The sequence below is a fragment of the Saccostrea echinata genome, unplaced genomic scaffold, assembly GCF_033153115.1.
Source record: "Saccostrea echinata isolate AGI-Se365-2 ecotype Australia unplaced genomic scaffold, CSIRO_AGI_Sech_v1 ptg000015l, whole genome shotgun sequence".
Taxonomy (NCBI): domain Eukaryota; kingdom Metazoa; phylum Mollusca; class Bivalvia; order Ostreida; family Ostreidae; genus Saccostrea; species Saccostrea echinata.
Window position 1 is genome coordinate 11,835,701 of NW_026889764.1, and position 23,089 is coordinate 11,858,789.

Genomic DNA, 23,089 nt, shown 5'->3' on the forward strand with positions numbered 1-23,089 from the left:
TGAAAATTTAAGTTCGAGGGTTGTTATACTAAAGGGCATTTACTACTACTTTGAAAATGACATTAACTTTTTAAATTTTGGATAAATTTTAAGATACGATGCAAGCATCGGGGGAGGGGGCCTGCCTCGCCCCCCTACTTTTTGCCAAACATAACTTTTTACTATTGAAAATGTTCATGGTAAGGCTGGTCCCTCCCCCTTTTGGTTGCAGTATATAGTCAAATAAGGGTAAAGTAAAATCTGGTACTGAAATAAGTTGGACCCATCCACCCACCTACCCTCTATGGGCCTCAAATTACAATCAATGGAGGACTTCTTCAAACATTAACCTTGGTCATAACTTTTGAAAGAGAAAAATAGGACTTTCATATGTAGCTTGTTCATTACCTGTGACAAGACCTTTCCATTCTTGAAGCTTGGCGTAAATTTTGACATTGGCTTTAACTTTTGAATGAGAAAAGATAGGGCTTTCATATTTGACATGTGTATTACCTGCGACAAAACGTTTTCAAACATACTATGATTTTTAAAATCGTGACCTTGACTTTCAAGATTGACCTAATTTTCAAGCTAGTTGATAGAGTGTTCATATTTGTGAATTACCTGTGTCAAAAAGTTTCGAGCGTGCTATGATAGTCAACCCTTTGATCTTGAAGTTTGACCTAATTTTCAAACATTTTTCATTGCAGCTAACTTTTGAAGGAGTGTAGATAGGGAATTCATATTTAACACTATAATTGCCCATGACGGGCATTTTTCAAATTTACTATGAATTTTAACCCCGTGACCTTGAACTTGAAGTTTGACTTAATTTTCAAAAATGTTAACATTACTGATAATTTTAAATATTGAGATAAGATAGGGCATTTACATTTCCGAATGTACTGTTTTTTTTTTACTTCGTGACCTTGACCTGAAAGTTTAACCTACAGGCTCTTTCAAATTAATTTTACTTTGGTAATAACTTTTGAATGAGAGAAGATGGGGTTTTCACATCTTTACATGAACATTACCTATGACAACACCTTTCAGAAAGATAAACCGTGACATGTATATCATTTTTGACTTCATGGCCTTGAGCTAGAATTTGACCTGCTTATCAAAGATTTTAACTTACCTATTTTTTTTGGGGGGGGGGGGGGTGTTAATTTTACTCCCAGACCTGCCATATGCTTACTTTGCCGAAATAATCTTTATTCAAAACTTTTCCAGAGAGGCTTATCAAGAGGGCATTTTGACCAAAATATGCCCATTAAAATGAGTCCTAATTGGAAAAAAATTGTGTCATATCACACAGTATTATTGTTCATTTACGTAGCTAGAAATAAAACTATTTAGCACGGAGAAAGATTTAATATTTTGGACAAAAACACAGAAGAACAAATTCAAATTTTCTGCACTCTGTTTTTGCCGATTTTCATTCTTTTTTTTCCCTTAAGGCCATATGATATTGTCCCTTTAAGCTTCAGCATTAAAAAATGAAACAAAATAAATTTCACATCTTTATTATCAATTTCATTTTTTAACAAAAAATAATGTGTCATTCAAATAAACTATTTTTATAGATATTAGCACCATTCATTTATTGATACTAGGTATTTCAAACATATCCATGTGTTATATATATAATTATATATAAAGAAAAACTCGGTTATAGCGAAGTTCTGGGAACCTGCAAATCCACTTCACTATATCCGTATAACGAACTCCTAAAGTATACATAGCGAATTCACAATAAAGATTTTATGTCAGTTCATATTTCAAAAATTTAGATCTTTGAAAATTCGCTATGAAAGATGTAAATTTCGTTATTTTTAACTTCCTGGGTTGATGGAGGAATCAAAATTAGTTCGCTATATAACTGTAAATTTGTTATATCCGAGTTGGTTATATCTGTAAATTTCACAAGGAATTGTTAAAAATTTCACTGGGAATTTCATAAAACTTCGTTATATCCATGTTCATATTAAACAAGTTTTACTGTACCTGCAATTTTAAAATTCTCTTGTTAAATTTTTAGTAAAAAAATAGCATTTGATATATATACATGTAACAATTATTCATAACAACACAAATATTGTTTGTACACAGTTTTAAAAAATTTTAAACTGAACTTAATGGCACTGCCTAACACATGAAATAATTTCTGGGTATGCCCTTAATAAACTCCGATTCAATTTTTTCTCTTGCAACACATGTACATGTACTGGTATAATTTCAATTCATATATAGACAATGCCACCGTACATTGTAATATGATCATGAATACAATACAATGAATATTGGTACATGTATAAATATACATAATTAAGCAAGAAGAAAATAAATTTTTTAAATAAATTTTCAATCACAGATATTGCTCTGACTAAATATATTTGAGACAAATAGACGTACTTTATATCAGTGAATATAAATATTTAATTAACTGATGTGCCAAGAATTTCACATTCAGTTGTGAAGAGAATGAACTTTCTGTGTTGATATTGTTAATCATATGATTTTCATGCCTTTTTCCAGCTGCCTCAATGATATCATAATGTTGACATTATTTCTTTGGTACATTGGCTAAAGCTGGGATAAGCTCACAATAAATGTCGATTCCACGCAGGAAAACTCTCTCATTCAGAAACTCATTGTGGTCGTGCAGCAGTATTGGGGTGTTATTCATTGGAGAAAAACCTAGAGCTGGAATTCCCAGCTAAAGAAAAATAAAATAGAGTGAAATAAATATAAAAAATTTAGATTTTAAATCAAGCATATCAATTGTCCTTCAAAATGACAAATTTTTATGCATTCATTCACCGTGAGTTGGGTATACATGTTATATAGCAAATGTGTCGGAATAATCCATAAAATTAGTGCAGTACACATCCAATAGATGTCATCCATATATAGTTGGACTTCATTATTATCCAATGGCAAATGCATTCTACTCCGAGACAAAACAAATATATACCGGTATATAGAGGATTTCTAATTTTTAAAGTTGCTTGGATAATGAATTTATTTCACAAGTGGGACAGGATTTTTAAAAAAAAAATTTTCACAAGTACAAATCACAAGAAAAAATATCAAAAATTCATGTCTCAGGAGTGAAATATATTCTATTGCTTGCATAGACTTGAACTGGTGAAAAATACATTTAAAATCACAATACTAGTATCCATGTTGACTATAATCCTGTTTTACTGTATACTGATATCAGCTACATTGATAGATACCTACCTCCCTGATATATCTGATATCTGTAGCAGCAGGGAATATCTCAGTCTCTATCTTTATATTTCTATAAAATCCCAATGTAAATAAATTATAGATTCAACATTCAAATATTTTGAGAAAGATCTATACAAAGGGGCCAACTATACCTAAATTCAGACAGACAGATGATAAATTGAACAATTTGTGTCTGCCAAGCTACTTGTATACAGGTTTATTTTCGCCCCATGTTATTTTGGCCCTTTCATACTTGCAAATAATTTTGCCCCGTTTTAAATTTGCCCAATCACAGTTCTGTTTAAGAAATTAAACTGTGTTTTTTGACTTCACCACGTTTTAAATTCACCCACCTGTGAGTAGGGCGAAAGGTGCGAAAATAAGACAGGGGCAAAAATTTCCCTGTATACAGTATGTAGAAGAAACCGGAAGTTTCTGACAAGACTGTAGCTCTACTGGTTTATAATAAAAACAAGAAGTCTCTGACGAGACTGTAGCTCTACTGGTTGTACTTATAAAGGAAGATAAAAGAAACGCTTGGACTTGAAACTTTACAACAGCAATACATAGAATAATGATCCTTGGTTTAGTCTCTTTTTGTGGCACGATTTATTGCAATCAGACTAAAACTGTAGGAGGAGTAGCCTTTTAAAACAATTTTACAGAAATTTTGATTTAAGTAACCAAGGCAACATCATTCAACAAAATCCAAAAACACTAACGACAATTATTTATCTCAGTGTAGTCTACTTGTATGCCAAGCTATACTGAAATCAGACAAAAAGTGTAGGAGGAGTAGTGTTTCGAAAGTATTTCAAGAAAATTTCTATTTTTAGTAACCATGGCAACAATGTTCACTGAAATCCAAAACTGGTAAGGAGAATTATGTATCTTTGTGTAGTCTGCTTGTGTGCCAAGTTAAACTAAAATCAGACCAAAACTGTAGGAGGAGTAGCATTTTGAAAGTATTTTGAGGAAATTTCTATTTTTAGTAACCATGGCAACACCATTCATTGAAATCAAATACTGATATGAAGAATAATGTATCTTAGTGTATTCTCCTTGTATGCTAAGTTATATTGAATTCAGATCAAAACTGTAGGAGAAGTAGCATTTTGAAAGTTTTTCACAGAAATTTCTATTTTTAATAACCAAGGCAACACCGTTCATTAAAATCAAAAAATGATATACAGAATTATGTATCTTAGTATGGTCTATTTGTGTGCCAAATTATATTGATATCAGACCAAAACTGTAGGAGGAGTAGCGTTTTGAAAGTATTTTCCAAAAATCTCTATTTTTAGTAACCAAGGCAACATCGTTCATTGAAATCGAAAACCGATACACAGAATTATGTATCTTAGTGCAGTCTACTTATGTGCCAAGTTATATTGAAATCAGACCAAAACTGTAGGAGGAGTAGCGTTTTGAAAAATTTTTTACAGGCTGACAGACAGCTAGACAGACGACGGACACCATACTATCGCATAAGTTCTTCTGGTCTCTGACCAGTAGAGCTAACAAAAGAAGAGAAATTAAGCATTTGGAATTGAAACTTTGCAAGAGCAATAAATACATAATAGTGATCCTTTATTTTGTCTCCTTTTGTGGCAAGATTTATTGCAATCAGACTAAAATTGTTAGAGGAGTAACCTTTTGAGAGAATTTCACAGAATTTTAATTTTTAGTAACCAAGGAATACTAGTGTTCATCAAAATCAAAAACCGATTTATATAACTATGTGTCTCAATGTAGTTCTACTTGTGTGCCAAATTATATTAAAGAGACATCGTGATGGACAAACGGGAAAATTGACAAAAGTAGAATTTTTGCAAGACACACACAAATTTTATTCAACTCTTGAACATATTAAGTTTCAGAAAATTACAGATTTCAGAACCTAAAAATCTACTTTTATGGAGAAAAATACAAAAATAATGCTTCACTTCTTCCTCTTTAAGGTACGCATGCGCAGAAAAGTGAAGTTACCATGGTGTCAATTCCATAGATATAAATGTCGGATGACCAAGAATTTTGATATAATCTTCAAAAAAGATGTTCAGAACTTATTCACACTTCTGATTGCTCCAATTCAATGTTATTTACTAGTTTCACGCTAAAAATAAAAGACACATGACCTTGACAATAACAACCATGCCATAGATAGGACTTTTCTTTTTCCGGCACTTACATTTTGCAGTCTTCTTACTTTCACTGTGCAGTTCATATCTCAAAACTTCGTCTTTTTCATATATCTCATAAATCTTTAGCTATATGATACAATTATCTTAAAAGAAACGCATGATATTGACTCACTATGTAACTTTAAAATAGACCAAAACTGTAGGAGGAGTAGCATATTGAAAGTATTTCACAGAAATTTCTTATTTTAGAAACCATAGCAACACTGTTCATTGAAATCAAAAACCAATAATCATATTTAAGCATCTTAGTATAATCTACTTGTGTGCCAAGTTATACTGAAATCAAACCAAAACTGAAGGAGGAGTAGCATTTTGAACAGTTGTTTACAGATGGACAGACAGCTAGACGTACAACAGACACCTTACTTTATTGCATAAGCTCTTCTGGTCTCTGATGAGTAGAGTTTAAAATAAGAATTTTCTGATACCTACTGTCTTACAGTATCACACTGGTATATTGAAAATGATATTACATTACTGTAGATAACCAATTTTTCATGACGCCTTATTTTCACAGTATAGTTATTTGGTATTAATAAGCGAGATACCAATTTTGGTTTATGTAATACATGTATAAAATCTTTGATAATTTGAAAATACGTGAGAATGATATTTTTGAGAGCAGAGGGTCTAGTGTAATATTAAACACAAAAATAAATTTCTCGTGAATAAAAAATGGTTACAGTAATAAGAAAACTAACAGCAATAGGTCAAAGATGCAGAGTGCCTGTATACTCACAATTTTTCAAACACTGAACTGAAAGTGCTCCACCATGGACAGTTTTTGTCTGTAGCTGTCACACCCTGCATGGGATTGTACTTCAAGGAAAAAAGATAAATGACCATGCAACTCTTTTACATGTAGCAACACATCATTTATATTACAGGCAGAAAACATCCCTAGCTGTATCAATTTTTTTTTTTATATGCATGAAAGTGGTCCCACATACATGTATATATGCTGAATGAAACAAAATTAAAGTACGGAAAATGTACACAAAATTCTAAGTAAGAAATACTATCTTACTTTACTATTAATTTAAAAATGATACAAAAATTGTACTACATATAGTTACAGTATTTTGATTATGTTGAGTATTGTTCATCAAGTAGGCTGTTGCTATCTTATCATGGGAGAGCTTACATAGACAGTGTTTGCTACCTACATGTAACAGCCTAATTAGCATATGTTTGATGTTTAAAAGTATTAATAAAATATTGACTGCTTCACCTGTACAAACTCATAGGTAACATCTTCTCCCGCTTCTTTCAGCCAATTCTTCATCATTGCCTCAAAGTCCTCCAACTTCTCAGTTGGTGGAATTCTGATGTCAAAACCTGTAAGACAATCATACTTCACAAAACATGACTCAAAAAGTAAAACATGCATTTTTTTCTCTAGCAAACGTCAAAGATAAAAATGCTTTTAAAATGTGTTGTTTTTTTTTTTTTTAAGACATTTTTACGGTTTACAGAAATGTGCTGATATCATGAAATCTACAAATAATAATAAATCTGACATGACAATCAGTCACATGCACATATACAGTCAAATCTTGTTATCTTGAACTCAATGGGACCAAGAAAAAATTTCGAGATTTCCGAGGATTCGAGATATCCAGGGTAAAATACTTAAAGAACAAGAGGCCCCTGGGCCTAAACGGTCACCTGAGTATAAAACAACGCTGTAAAGGATCCACAGACATTTAAAACAAATTAAATTAATTGACAGATGAAGCTCTTTTGCCCAAAAATTTCATGAAGCTCTTTTGCCCAAGAATTTAAAAAATCTGGCAAAAATACCTTGATCTTCTTGGGATTGTACTTGGTTTTCCCTAGTATTACAGGAATGATAATGAATGCAAAATATACAAATACAATGGACACTTTCCTAGTGTGTAAAATATTCAATATATACAGATATATGTTTGTTATTTGCCTAGTGCTACAATTAAGTACACAAAAAGAGACTTTGCTATACAATATGGCTATTTGCCAGTATTCACTAACTTCAATCAAATAACTTGCTAATTAAATTATATACAAGGATTTCTTGATTTAACACAATTAAGCAAAGGGGAATAACTCTTAATGGCTTCACTTATTACAATTTTTGTACTCTCTTTGCATTGCCTCCTAGCTATACAGAAACAGAGAAAAGACACATTTACTTATATTTATATAATTTACATTTTATATTATTGCATTTAGTCTGTTTGCTTAATACTCAGGGACAGAGGAGAAGATTTTCAAAGAATTAATGCATTTTGCTACATACTCAGTAGAGCCCCACCCAAATACCAGAACCCCTGACCCTGGGACCATGCAATTCACAATTTTGAAAGAGGCACCATTCCTCATCATAATTATACATTTAGTTTGGTTGCTTAATACCCAGGAGCAGAGGAGAAGATTTTCAAAGAATTAATGCATTTTCACAATATAAACATTAGAGCCCTGTCCTAACATCAGAACCCCTGACCCAGGGGTCATGAAATTCATAAGTTTGGAAGATGCACCCATCCACATCAAAACTATGCATTCAGTTTGTTTCCTTTATATCCAGAGTAGAGGAGAAGATTTTCAAAGAAATAGTGCATTTTCACTATATAATCATCAGAGCCCCGCCCTAAAACCAGGCTCCTGGGTCATAAAACTTAGTTTAGCTCACTTTTAATCTCAGTCTCACTTTTCCACCACTAATTCCTTTTGTTAAAGTGAGATTGAGATCAAAAGTGAGCTTGTCTAAGTTTTATGGTCTCTGAGCCAGAACTCCTTACTCAGGGGCCATGAAATTCACAATTTTGGAAGAGGCACCCTTCCTCAACATAACTAGGCATTTAAAATTTGTTTCCTCTACAACCAGCAGCAGAGGAGAAGATTTTCAAAGAATTAATGCATTTTTGCTACATACTCAGTAGAGCCCTACTCAAATAACAGAATCTCTGACCCAGGGGCTATGAAATTCACAATTCTGGAAGAGGCACCCTTCCTCATCATATATACCAGTATGTACTTAATTCTTCAGCTCAATACCCAGGAGCAGAGAAGAAGATTTTCAAATAATTAATCATTTTCAATGTATAAACATTAGAGCCCTGCCCTAACACCAGAACCCCTGACCCAGGGGCCATGAAATTTACAATTTTGGAAGAGGTAACCTTCCTTATCAAAACTATGCATTCCTTTATACCCAGGAGCTAAGGAGAAGATTTTCAAAGAAATAATGCATTTTTACTGTATAATCATTTGAGGCCTGCCCTAAAACCAGAACCCCTGACCCAGGGGCCATGAAATTCACAATTTTGGAAAAGGTACCCTTCCTCATCAAAACTATGCATTTAGTTTGTTTCCTTTATACCTAGGAGCAGAGGAGAAAAATTTCAAAGAAATAGTGTATTTTCACTGCATAATCATTAGAGCCCTGCCCTAAAACCAGAACTGACTCAGGGGCCATGAAATTCACAATTTTGGAAGAGGCACCCTTAGTGAACATATCTATGTATTTAGTTTGTTTGCTGAAAACCCAAGAGCAGAGGAGAAGATTTTTAAAGAATTAAAGCACTATATATTCAACAGAGCCTAACCCTAGCACCAGAACCCCTTACCCTGGTGCCATGAATTTCACAATTTTGGTACAGGGCTCAATGCTTATTACAATCATGCAATTAGTTTGACTGCTTGATGTCAAGAGTAAAGAAGAAGATTTTTTAAAGATTGCATTAATTTTGATGGTTTTAGCCCCACCCTTCAGGCCCCAGGGAGGCAGGGACCATGAATTTCACAATTTTTGTTCCCCTTCACCTATAGATGCTATATGCCAAAATTTGTTGAAATTGGTTCCGCCCTCTCAGAGAAGAAGCTGGAAATGTCCAAATGTTAATAAATGACGGATGTAGCATATAACACACGACGACATACAAAAAGAGATAGCAATAGGTCACCTGAGTGACTCAGGTGATTTAATAAGGGGTCGGGACCTCCAAATCACTTCAACATATCCATGGTTTTCCAGATATCAGTGTTAGAGATACTGATGTTCAACTGTAAAATGTACTTTGATCTTGATTAAAACTAAATCCTTGTCATTTGTGTGAGTATTACCATATTAGCAGAAATTTTAGTGAGGATTTAATTTTGGCATTAGCGAGGGTGCTGAGATTGATAAAATTGAATATCACTAAAAATTAATTGCGTTTTATTTGTAATAGCTTTCTTAAGTGAGGATTTTAAAATTGCTAAAATTACTTCCTAGCTAAAAATAAAATACCAATTTATAAGGACAAATTGCTAAATTTGCGTCTCGCTAAAATTTCCACTTATATGGTAGTTTAATAATTTCAATACTGTACACAAGGAAAGTTTTGCCTCTGTGTTTTATTTTTGCTCCATTTGCCATCATCACTAGAAGGTGAATTGAAAACATGGTGAATTCAATGAAGAAATCTCATAAACACAGCTGTGTCTGGGCAAATTTAAAATGGGGCAAAATTGTTTGCAAATGTGAAATGGTGAAAATAACATGTGAAGAAAATAACTGAATACACTAGATTAATAGCACGTACCTAAAAACATTTCTGTAGGAACAACATTAAAAGACCCTTCAAATCCTCCCTGTCAAATGAAAAAAAAAATACAATTATACAACATACAAAAATTCAAATTAATCATAAACAACAGTGCCACCTAGTGGACAATCCTTGGCAACATGAATCACCAAATGGATTCATCATACACTGACCTTGAGATTAGTCAGGTTCAATGTAGTGACGTTCCCTAGTTTTAAACAACCATGTGTTTTTAATCTGAAAAATTAAAGAACAAGCATTTATGATACAGGTATATTTTATATTGTAGGCTATAAAATGTGTACATTAAGCATGCAGTCAGGGGCATGATTGAAACAGATATTTTTCAGAATATTGTTTTATTTTTTTAGGGAAGTTAAAGAAGACCCATTTGTGTTTTATAACAATTTCAGCACAAGTATCTTATTCATGAGAATTATGCTTGGTTGAAAATAGGTCAGTTCCTCATTAACTTTTAACCTCACTAAATTGAATAAGTCACAAACTGTCTTGGATGTATTTCCCCATTTTATCTTAAAGTGTTGTCATACAACTGCAACATTACTTTTCATCCAACAGTGGTAGATATATCAAAGTACTGATACATGGGAGGAATATTTTTGGCAAAAAAGATTTACTCACATACTTAAATAAATCACAGTTAATTGTAAACTCCCCCCTTCACAGTTACTGTATATTAATGTATTACTTTTTCTCCTGTTCATCCCTATATGACAGGAAGCTGTTAATTACTCTTCTCTGGAAAAAGAAAATAAATTTTAACAACACTGCAGAGACAAAAGAAATAGCATACTACAGGAATTTTTTCTGCCTTTATTTTTTAATGAATGACACCTGTATAGTACCCATAAAAGTTAAAACTTCATTTTTCTATTTTCTGTATTATCTCAGCATTTGTATTACAATGTAAGCGAACAAATATCTCACTTTTCTAAAGATTTAAAACTTTTGTTGTAGTTTTAAATTTGTACATGTATACAGACCACTTTTTCTGCTGCATTGTCCTCTATGAACCTTGACCCATGACCTGGTTTCCCTGGACACTTGACCCGTATCCCTGTATTGAGACATTTTTTCAAAATTTATTTTATAAAATCTTTCTATTTATAAACTTGAGTTAAGGTAATCAATGTATAACGAAAGGATTTTGAACAATTTTGAATCGTTTTAAACTAGTTAAAATTACATTGCTAGATAACGATGAAAGTGAAATGAACCAAATTCACATGACTGATAACAAATGAGAAGCTGATCATTTTGCACCTGAAAAGTTTTTGAAGAGTTGTCTGCCCTTGAAGAAAAATTTAATTTTGTCAAAATATCTGTGGTAAATGATTTATTTTATTTCATATTTTAATAAAAAGAGAGTTTATGCATATTTTCAGCAAGAAATTTGTATGAAATTCACATTACTTTTTACAATATCTTAATAAAATATGCTCTGCCCATAGACGTTAATGTAAAATTTAAGGTGCAATGAATTGGACAATAATCAAAATTTTGTAAATTCCTTTGGAGGAGCATGTTTATTTCACAACACCTTCAAAATGCTACCATGATTAATCGTTTCGGACTATTCATTTATTAGGTACAAATATGGTCGTTATACATTGAATACCTTAAGTCAAAAATGGTTTCTTGCCAATGGATATTTATGATGAATTTGATACCATATATACAGCAGTGTTTGAAACTCACGGTAAAATTAGCTAGACATGCAGGGCTGACTGCTAGTGAAAGTTGTCAGCCCTGCCAAAACTCAATTAGCCAGAGAAAATAAAAGTCTTTTATCGATATGTTTTTAGCGATTATCATATGTGAATGGGGCAAGATCACTATAACTTCCATCCCGAATCTATAGGCCGTTGAATTCAACCCCTTTGCTTGTTACACTTATAGCTACGGATACTATTAGTTGATTTGAGAGATATTTATCAAATATATGAATTTTTATTCAAGGCAAATTTTAACACGTCCAGCCGGGCGTTGATATATGCAAATCTGTTTGTCCACGGCAAAATTTGTGCATCTTGGGGGGTTGGGCGGACGGTTATTTCAATTAAACACTATATATATACAGTAATGTTTACCCCTCATTTTGTTACTTACACCACGGTGTTCTCTCTCCATAGAAAACAGTGAAAGCATCAGTAGGATTGGCTAGTCCTGAACAGAGAACATTTATTGTCATTTAATTATTTCACTTTTATATCAAACAGACATCTGTTTCTATTGTTTGAAGAAAATCAATGTATTGAACATCGAGTACATATCATAACAGTTGTTTTCTTACCTTCATCTAGACCAAAACCAACATTCAGTTTCTTAAATTCTTCATGCTGAACAAATTTGCTCATCCCTAGTTTCCCTCCAATTTCCTCATCTAGTTATTGAAAGAAATTTTTCAAAATTTTAAGCTTGTACATTCATTCTTTATTGCATATTGTATTGAAAGTAAACTTTACATGCATCAATTAAGTAAAAATATAATTGTACAAGATAAGTATTTAAGAACATGTTTATTTCAATACTGTACAGTCAAACCTCACTATCTCCAACTCGATGGGACCTGATTTAACTGCAAGATATCTGAGGATTCGAGATGAGGGTAAAAAACATAAAGAAAAGGTAGTTTGGGCTGCCATCTCATTTTGACATATCCCTGGTATTTGAGGTAACAAAGTTCAAGTGTATATAGCTATAGATAGCATTGAATGTAAATCAATAAAATCAAACCTGGTGTCCAAGTTACATGGATTGTCCTCAAGAAATTCAATTTATTCTCCTTCTTTAATTTCCTAATGGCCTCTACATACCTGCAAAGAATGATGAATTAATATTCCTATTTAAATTCTTGCATGTACATGTACATGTTGTATGAGGACAAATAGAAAAGTTGAAGTCTTCAAAATAAATATAGATTATAGTTGTTAATTTTATAGACCACCACTAAAAGCCCATGGTTGATTTAGTTTAAATTGTCTGTCCATTGACAAAGAGAGGAATATGCAGCTGTCAACCGAAGGTTCCTGATTAGATGAACAAGGACGTAACAAACTTCAAAGAAATAATTTACAAATTCTAAAATTTCAAAATTATTATATTAGTCTTTTAAGATGTTAACATGCAGTGCTATAAGACTTTTACTCTCCTACAGGTGAAACTGGAGGGGACTATAGGTTTCCTCCTTGTCTGTCCATCTGTCTGTCTGCCCCACTTGGTTTTCCGCACTCTTTTCCTAAATGCTAGCAGATATTGGTCTGATTTTTGGTGTGCCAATGTATCTTGATAATTTACTGATCAATTTTTCATTTTTTGGCTTTATGACAGAATTATGGCTTTTTTTGATTTTTAAGAGAGAACCATGCAGATTTCCCACTTGGTTTTCTGTATTTTTGTCCTAAACGCTTGCAAATATTGAACTGATTTTTTTGGTATTTGAGTGTACCTTGATGAGTTATAAATCGAGTTTGTATTTTGTTCCACCTCAATGATTGTTAAGAAATAACAGTCTTTTGAATTTGAATTTTTAAGGGGAACCAGTTACACTTACAGGTAGGGGACTAGTACTGCTTATGCAATACTCTCACATCGCTCTCTATTGTCTAGATTTGGGGACATTCAAAAGCCCCATTCCCAATTCAAAAAAGTTACTTTTTTCCCCAATAGAATGTGTTACATGTAATTTTCCCAAAAGTCATTTCTCCCCCAAAATTTAAGAACATATAGTAAAATGCATAATAAGTGAACTTGCTATTCATTTTACTCTATACAAAAAAAAAGAAATTTTATTAATAGCAAACACCAGAAACCCGATGTACAATGATTCTAATTTATAATGTTTTTCAAAAAGATTCCCTAAAATATTGCTAATTTTCCCAATTTTTATGGCCCTGGTCCCATCCCAAAAATTGGTGTAGAACTCTGTCTCATAATGCTTGTTAATATATGGGTAAATTAATGAAATAACACAGATTGGATTTTCTCCAACTCCCAAATAAATTAATGTTAAGAAGTTTCCTAAAATCCATTTCATGTACTGTAATCGTACTCTTTTCCGTGGGTCAAAATTCCACAGAATCATAATTTGTGTTCAATTCGTGGGTGGAAAAATATGCAAATTTCTTAGATTTCCACTATATGCTTTAAATTGTACTTTCTGTATGCTGGAACAAACTTCCGCAGAAAATCTGTGACCACATTCATAGCGTAAATTAATACCACACGAAAAAAGTAGTTATACAGTATTTCATTGATTTTTCCGGGTGCATGTAATTGGTAGTACTAGTACTCATTCTCTCTCCAAATGCATATAAGCTCACAATAGCTGGAACGGGCGAAGAGAGTTTCACATTTCCGACAAGAAGTACTTACTGTATGCCAACACTTTTCATGTCCTATCAAAAAGAAATCAAAATTACTAAAGTACTGTATAGTTAGTAATTAATTTTAAAAGAGCAAATCTTGTAGAACTTGAGATTTTTATAGACATATTGCCTATAAACATATGCCACTATTATATTATGTGAAATGCAACACCTCTACTCATGTGGCAACTTATAAACAGATATTTATCTGATGAAAATATTAAACTGATTGTTGCATATAATCAAGCAAAAAGGTTGTTTATCAGTTTTCTGAGAGTATAGAAGATTTTAAAATGTTACAATGTATTTTCAGTTTATGATCAATTTATCCCCGCTCTGGAGTCAATTAAAACCCATGACAAAGACACAAGATTGGTAAAGAGGACAATACTTATAACATATGTATGTATATAATCACACTCAGTTTGTTCAGAAAATGTCAATGACTAATGCTAAACATTGCTTCATCCCGAGACAGAGATTTATGCAATAAAAAGTGATCCAAATACTATGTCATGTCACTACAAAATGAAGTACAACACACACCTGAGTTCCTCTAGCATAAATATCTCCATTCTCCATCTTCTTGGCTTCAAATGGATCACACTTCCATTCATTCTACAATGAATAACAGTAGATTTTTATCATGATTATATATGTATTAGTGCAATCAAATGAGTACAGTCTTGATTGATTAGTGGAATCTCGAGTCTTAAAAATGTCATGAATTATTTTTAACATACATGACTTAGCAGACAAGAATTAAGATGCAGCTAGTGAGGTGCTAAAATATGATTAACACGAAGTAATAGAATGGTTATAGTGTGTCATAAACTCACAATTTACAAGTTTTAACTTCACATCAAATGCAGCTCTTCACTAGTCTTAGAATTAATACTTTTCAATCAAATAGATGTAAGTTAAGACATGCACTACCATTTATTGGTTTGTATTTGTTTGTTTAAATCAAAACATATCCTCAAGAGACTGTGCGAGCATTCAAATCCCTGATATGCATGTATGTAGGGGAACAACTTCAGAAAGAGTTAACTATAGCACAAGTTTCAGCTATTCTAGTCAAGTGGTTCTTCATTAGAAGATTTTCAAAGATTTTAATGTAAAACTTTGATTCCCAATTGTGGCCCCAACCTACCCCCAGGGGGGCATGATCTGAACAATTTCAAATCTACACTACCTTAGGAAGCTGACACATAAGTTTCATCTTTTCTGGCACACTTCTTGAGAAGAAGATTTTTTAAGATTTTTCCTACATATATATCTCCATGTATAACTTTGATTCTCTAATGTGGCCCCACCCTACTCCAAGTGGACATGATTTGAACAATTAAGAATGTACACTACCTCAGGAAGCTTCAACATAATTTTCAGATTTTCTGGTCCAGTGGTTCTTAAGAAGATTTCAAAAGATTTTTCCTATATATTTCAATGTTTAACTTTGATTCCCTATTGTGGCCCCACCCCACTCCCAGGGGACATGATTTGAAAAATTTAGAACTACACTACCTTAGGAAGCTTCCAGATAATTTTCAGCTTTTCTGGTCCAGTGGTTCTTGAGAAGAGGATTTTTAAAGATTTTTCCTATATATTTCAATGTAAAATGTTGACATCCAATTCAATTGTGGCCCCACCCAAGCCTTGGGGGCCATGATTTGAACAATTAAGAATCTACACTCAGTCTTATAACCTTAGGAAGCTTCCAATATAAGTTTCATCTTTTTTGGTCCAGTAGTTCTTGAGAAGAAGATTTTTTAATGACCCCACCCTATTTTTGCCATTTCGTGATAAATTGCCCTTGGAAGGCAGCTTGGCCCTTCATTTTAACAACTTAGAATCCCTTTTACCCAGGGATGCCTTTTACTAACTTTGGTTAAAATTGTTCCAATAGTTCTTGATAAGAAGTTGAAAATTTGAAAAGTTAACAGATGGACAGCTGGACAGACGTATTGATGACAGACAATGAGTGATCAGAAAAGCTCATGAGCTTTCAGCTCAGGTGAGCTAAAAATCAAACAACAGCCTCATCAGTGTTGGTCAGTTAGGGAGTTAACAGTTGTACATACTTCAAACACAGGGATGCATGTCCATCAGTGTGAGTAAGTTTACACTGAGACCTGTTACCATTAGACAAGGAGGTTACATACAAACCTCAAACACAGAATAATGGTCAGTTTACACTGAGATCATTAGTAAAGGAATTCGCATACTATTACATACCTCATACACAGGCACCACATCAGTATGGGAAACATGTACATACCTCAAACACAGGCACCACATCAGTATGGGAAACATGTACATACCTCAAACACAGGCACCGCATCAGTATGGGAAACATATACATACCTCAAACATAGGCACCGCACCAGTATGAGAAACAATGTACATACCTCAAACACAGGCACCACATCAGTATGGGAAACATGTACATACCTCAAACACAGGCACCACATCAGTATGAGAAACATGTACATACCTCAAACACAGGCACCGCATCAGTATGGGAAACATGTACATACCTCAAACACAGGCACCACATCAGTATGAGAAACAATGTACATACCTCAAACACTGGCACCACATCAGTACGGGAAACATTTACATACCTCAAACACAGGCACCACATCAGTATGGGAAACATATACATACCTCAAACACAGACACCACATCAGTATGAGAAACAATGTACATACCTCAAACACTGGCACCACATCAGTATGGGAAACATATACATACCTCAAACACAGGCACCACATCAGTATGGGAAACATATACATACCTCAAACACAGGCACCATATCAGTATGAGAAACACATACATACCTCAAACACAGGCACCACATCAGTATGAACACATGTACATACCTCAAACACTGGCACCACATCAGTATGGGAAACATGTACATACCTCAAACACAGGCACCACATCAAAATGGGAAACATGTACATACCTCAAACACTGGCACCACATCAGTATGGGAAACATTTACATACCTCAAACACAGGCACCGCATCAGTATGGGAAACATTTACATACCTCAAACACAGGCACCACATCAGTATGGGAAACATGTACATACCTCAAACACAGGCACCACATCAGTATGAGAAACAATGTACATACCTCAAACACAGGCACCACATCAGTATGGGAACCATATACATACCTCAAACACAGACACCACATCAGTATGGGAACAATGTACATACCTCAAACACAGACACCACATCAGTATGGGAAACATGTACATACCTCAAACACAGGCACCACGTCAGTATGAGAAACAATGTACATACCTCAAACACTGGCACCACATCAGTATGGGAAACATACATATCTCAAACACAGGCACCACATCAGTATGGGAACCATGTACATACCTCAAACATAGGCACCACATCAGTATGGGAAACATATACATATCTCAAACACAGACACCACATCAGTATGAACATATGTACCATATATTCCCGCGTATAAGTCGGTCAGCCTATAAGTCGGTTGTATTTTTTGAGGTTATTTTAGAGGGATTTGCCATTGACCCGCTTATAAGTCGGTACAACTTTTTGTTAGAATCAGTTGACGATTTCAAACCAATGCTCTGATGTTTTAACCTGGTTTCGGTAAATATTCTTAGAAATGACATCGATATTTAATTTTAATTCATTTAGAAAAATACATAATGCACACTTTAAATAAAAATAAAGTTATTAAAATATGTAAATACTTGTACTTTATGTATAATCTCAGAATGCATAAATGATATGATATATCCATACTACATTTCGACGTCCAGATAATACTAATCTTTTTATGACTCACCTATAAGTCGGACCTAGAGTTTTGGACCAAAATTTAACTCCCAAAATACCGACTTATAGGCGAGTATATACGGTACATACCTCAAACACTGGCACCACATCAGTATGGGAATTCAGCATGACAGATGGCAGAGATGGATCTGATCCTGGTATTGTCATAATAACAACTTCTCTCCCAGGATGTACCTAAAAATGTATTGGATTTATATAAGGTTAATGGAATATGAAATCAATAATAAATTGTTATATACTATATTTTTTAAAGAAAAGTACGCCACAGATGATTTCCATGCAAATATGATGCAACATTATGTACCTAAAATAAAGTATCTTAATATTTCTTCCATTTAAATCATTTTAGATGAAATAGGAAAATCCAGCATCGCCATGATATACTGTTACCATGGTTACCTTCATACATATACCTCAAGTGTTCTGCACTGAATCCCAACATCCTTTGCTAAATTCTTCAGAAACTCAACTACTTCATCTAATTAAAATATACAAGACAAAGTATTAATTAATATTTTTATCTGAAAAACTTTTGCATACATGGTATACATTAAAGCTGAAATTCACTGTTTAATAACTCCTTCACAATTAACATGTGATTAAGGTTCTTTTTTGATTGATAGAATTTGAAAAGTCTCTCTAACATTGTAGATTTTTAAAAGATTCTATTATAGTCCCTGAAGCAGTTGACTTTTTATCTTTTCAAATGAATGGCGAGTGTGCAGAAACTTGGATGAGTGTAGACATGTTTGTTTTCATTTTCCTTACTTGCTACCTGAAAATACACTTCCATATAACAAAAGGCAAAATGGGAACCCTGAAAATTTACTATAAAGGAAGAATGAGAAATATATATCTCAGCTTAGGAAAATGGGATTAAATACATTGCATCAATTTCTGATTTCATTAAAATTAAAGGTTTTGCCACATTTTCTAAATATACAAGCAATGCATACATGGCAAAGCATTTAGCTAAAGGCTTAATTATGTTTGATAGTTGTACCTTCATGAAGATTGCACAAGTATTAATTTCATATTATACTAGAGTTGAACTTCGGTATCTCGAACACTGATATCTCGAATACCATGGATACGCGAAGTGATTTGGAAATCCCAGCCGTTTATTCTTTTTAAAAGTTTTTTAAAATTAACCTTTAGTTAGTAGATACCTCAAATCCTTGGATATCTCAAAGTATTTTCTTGGTCCCATCGAGTTCGAGATAATGATGTTTGACTGTATGTGAAAGTTAATAATTTCATTTATTTTCATGTTATTTCATATTCCACCTACTGTCAATCTAGAATTATAGTGAAATAAATCACATTGACCTTTAGGTTATAACCTCAGGGCTCACAATTGTCTATATAATAATTGGGACTATTCAACATGTTCAAATGCTCCATTCCCAGATCAAAAATGGTACCACTTTTTTCCCAATTGAATGTGTTAATTTTCCCAAGAGTCATTTCTCCTAAAAATCAAAGAAAATAAAAGGGATCTTCCTCACACTGATTCGCTATCTACTTAAAAGCATTATAAAAGGTAACCCCTCCCCCACTCCCCTCAAAAAATGATAGTAAGGCTATCCAACGTTAATTCTATGTTTAATGTCACCCGCGCGCATAGGTTTAAGAGAAATATGTCTTTGAAAAAAACAAACAATTCAGAATTTTAAGTATCCGTTTCAGTTTGAGTTTACATTTAGTGACATAATTTTGCATCCCATAGTGAAAGTGCTATAAGAAGAAACTGGTGATGAAAACAGCATGCAATCATAAAAGAAACATGGATGGTTTTATAACTGAGATTAATGAAAATGTTTGGTGAGTGTTTTATGTCAGTGGTCAGGATATCACAGATTCTCAGTTCATCATATTTTTGCTGAACCATTCACTGTATTGGAGAGAATCATTCAGTAGAGCTCTGAAAACCAAGATTTTATAATATACAGTGAGATATATCACTTTAACATGTTAAATTTTATTTAACAATGTAGTTTCGATCATCTTAAAATATTGCTATAAAAATTAAAAGGAGAAGTAAGTTGATGTGATTATACACATATTATTCATGTAATCACAACTTAAAAGAAATGAAAAAAATTGACAGTGACGCTTTAGCAGGAAAAATCTTTAATACAGAAGAAGAGAGCTTTCAAGTGAAAGGGTCGGTGTAGCATAATATTTTGATACTGCGATATATTGAACCCGGGTTTAATATATCGCATAATATTTTGAACCCGGGTTCAAAATATCGCAGGGTTCAATACATTATATGACACCGGGAAGGAATGAGAGTGGAGGAAATATTCCAACGACCCTGTCTTGTGTGTGTGAATATCAGATAAATTTAACTATAATCAGCTAACAGCAATGGTACACCAAATATTGTACTTTCCCTTTCAAAACCAAATACTAGACTAATACAATTAATGTAAATAACAGAGAAACATAGCATATATATGTTCAATTTTAAGATACAGTGTATTTCAGTAAAAGAATGCAATAAATATTGTCGTCATTATTTTAATTGTAGATACCGGTCAACTATTTCCACAGGAAGAAGCATTTTCATACAGTGTACCATGTATGCGGTGATATAAATCCAATGGATATACTACTAGACCTAGTTGTAAGCCACTCTTCTGCACATCCTGTCTACTTTGTGTGCTCAAAAAATGACGCAAGCCAATATGTGTATTTAGGAAAAACTTTTTACTTGTGAAATGCAAAACTGACTTAGCCTTAGATATCAAACTTATACTCTTATTACACAACATTGTTCTTTTTATGTACTGAATAGGTTAATTTGCATTGAACATATAATCATTTGTTCAAAATTTTTGTTTGTTTATTTTTTTTTCCTCCCTCCCTCATAGGTTTTGAATTTTGTAGGTGACGTTAAACATAGAACTAACTTTGGACAGCTTAAGGCTGTATATTTAAATACAATGTACCTGTCTCTCTAAATGTATATATTTGATAGAAGCTAATTTGTGTGACCCAGTTTTTTTCTGTTAAAGATTAGATTCTAGGTATCTCTTGTTTGCTTATTTGATTTATGATTACATGTATTTGCATTTGGCCCTTAAATAATAAATACTAAAGTAAATAAGTGAGACAAATTAAGACTTAAACTTAAAAATCTTGTAAGCATCAATATACCTAAGTTGTCTTTCTTCCAATACCATATAATCATTTATAGTATATACTCGCCTATAAGTCAGTTGTATTTTTTAAACCTTAAATTAGAGACATTGACCAGCTAAAATACCAGTCTTTTTATAACTCACGTATAAATTGAATAAAGAGTTTTGAACCAAAGTTTAACTCCCAAAAAACCGACTTATAGGCGAGTATATATGGTAGTAAAAATCTTAAATATTTAGGATTGTTTGCATGATTTCTATTAACAATTAATTATATTGCAAAATTTGTTAATCATGTTAAGTACATGTAAGTAGTTTGTCAAATATAATTGATATTAATTTCTAAGTTGTAAGCTTCATTATTCTCAAACTGATTTATATCCGGATATCTGCAAGTTCATGTAATCAGTTCCTGTAGATATATATATATTGTCCATGTTTGATGTGTGCTTCATACGACTTATAATAAAGATATTATGCTTGTAAGCATGGACATGCCAGGTACTCCAAGATAATGTGGCTGCATACTTAACTGTCAGGAGTTTGCAATGAAAGATCACTCTTGCAATATGGAGAAAGAAATAATATTAAATGAACTCCAAACAAACAATGACAAATATTAATTGACCAAATTAATTCTGTTAGTGCTCTGATGAATTTGTTCATCATAAGAATGAATGCAAAACATCTATTCCATTATCATCACATTGAATTATAATTATCAAAAAGTTAAACAATGTATGAGGATTCTTGAATTTTCAACAATTGAATTTATTCAGAAATCTAGGTTCCTGAAATATCAATTAATCAAATTATGAAAACCTTTATCAATATGAAATTTTCTCAGTTAGTAGAAGAAAATTGAACAAATGAAATTTGTAATTGAAAGCAAATAGTTCTTAACAAACAGCTAAATTTTCAGATATCATAACTATTATCTGAGTGTCACTCAGCTGTCACTTGCGGGTTGTGATCAAATTGATCGATACATAAGCATTTTCCCTTCCCTGTCACTTACCATAAGCCGGTGTTGGATGCACAGTTTTTATTCGCAAATAATCTCTGAACACTGTCACAGCCCTCTCTTCAGTCATTCTTGAGTAAAACAATTTAAACTTAACTTTCCGAGCTCCCCAACATGTAGGCCTTCCACTTTCGAGGAAATTCGAAATGAACTGTATCTCGACCCCGACGTAAATTATGCAACATCACGAATCGTGTATGCTTTCGCATGGTTAGTACAGATACCGTCATTGTATATGTAACCCGATTTTTATTGTTTATTGTGAAACGAAATTTTGTCCTGAAATTCTCCGTTTTTTTTTTAATTCAAACAATTTTCAAAGAAATACACCAAAAGATGTGCAAAAATAAAACACTCATACAAAAGTAAAACAAAACAAAATTATATATATATTCCAGTAACCAGTTACAAATTGCCGTTCCTAATTTTAACATTCCTTTGACTAATGCAATAAGTAACTACTGAAAAGTTATGACTTCTTAAAAAAAAATCGTTAACTCGCTGTTTGTATCAATACTTGTTAATTGCAAATTATGCTATATACTTCGTCTTCATTACATCATTTATCTACGTACATGTAGATTGTTTATTAACTTTTCTCCCTAAGCTTTTCTTTAGAATTCGGACCAAACACGACACTTAACAGTACAGACTCTGTTCAAATAATTACACAGTGAAAGTTTACAATA

The 23,089-nt window shown here is 32.9% G+C and overlaps 1 protein-coding gene across 1 annotated transcript; it reads right to left on the bottom strand.

Annotated features, from left to right (window-relative positions):
• Positions 1–1,520: 1,520 nt before the first annotated feature.
• Positions 1,521–22,510, bottom strand: LOC133187539 (aminoacylase-1-like). Its single transcript, XM_061322939.1, has 16 exons — positions 22,395–22,510; positions 18,641–18,705; positions 18,297–18,401; positions 14,923–14,994; positions 14,384–14,406; positions 12,746–12,825; positions 12,303–12,392; positions 12,119–12,175; positions 10,993–11,066; positions 10,698–10,747; positions 10,162–10,225; positions 9,986–10,034; positions 6,652–6,758; positions 6,160–6,239; positions 3,226–3,286; positions 1,521–2,698 (listed from the first exon to the last, which is right to left on the bottom strand). Exons 1-16 carry the CDS (start codon positions 22,468–22,470, stop codon positions 2,546–2,548), a joined length of 1,206 nt encoding a protein of 401 aa, XP_061178923.1. The 5' UTR covers positions 22,471–22,510; the 3' UTR covers positions 1,521–2,545.
• Between the last annotated feature and the right edge of the window lie 579 nt (positions 22,511–23,089).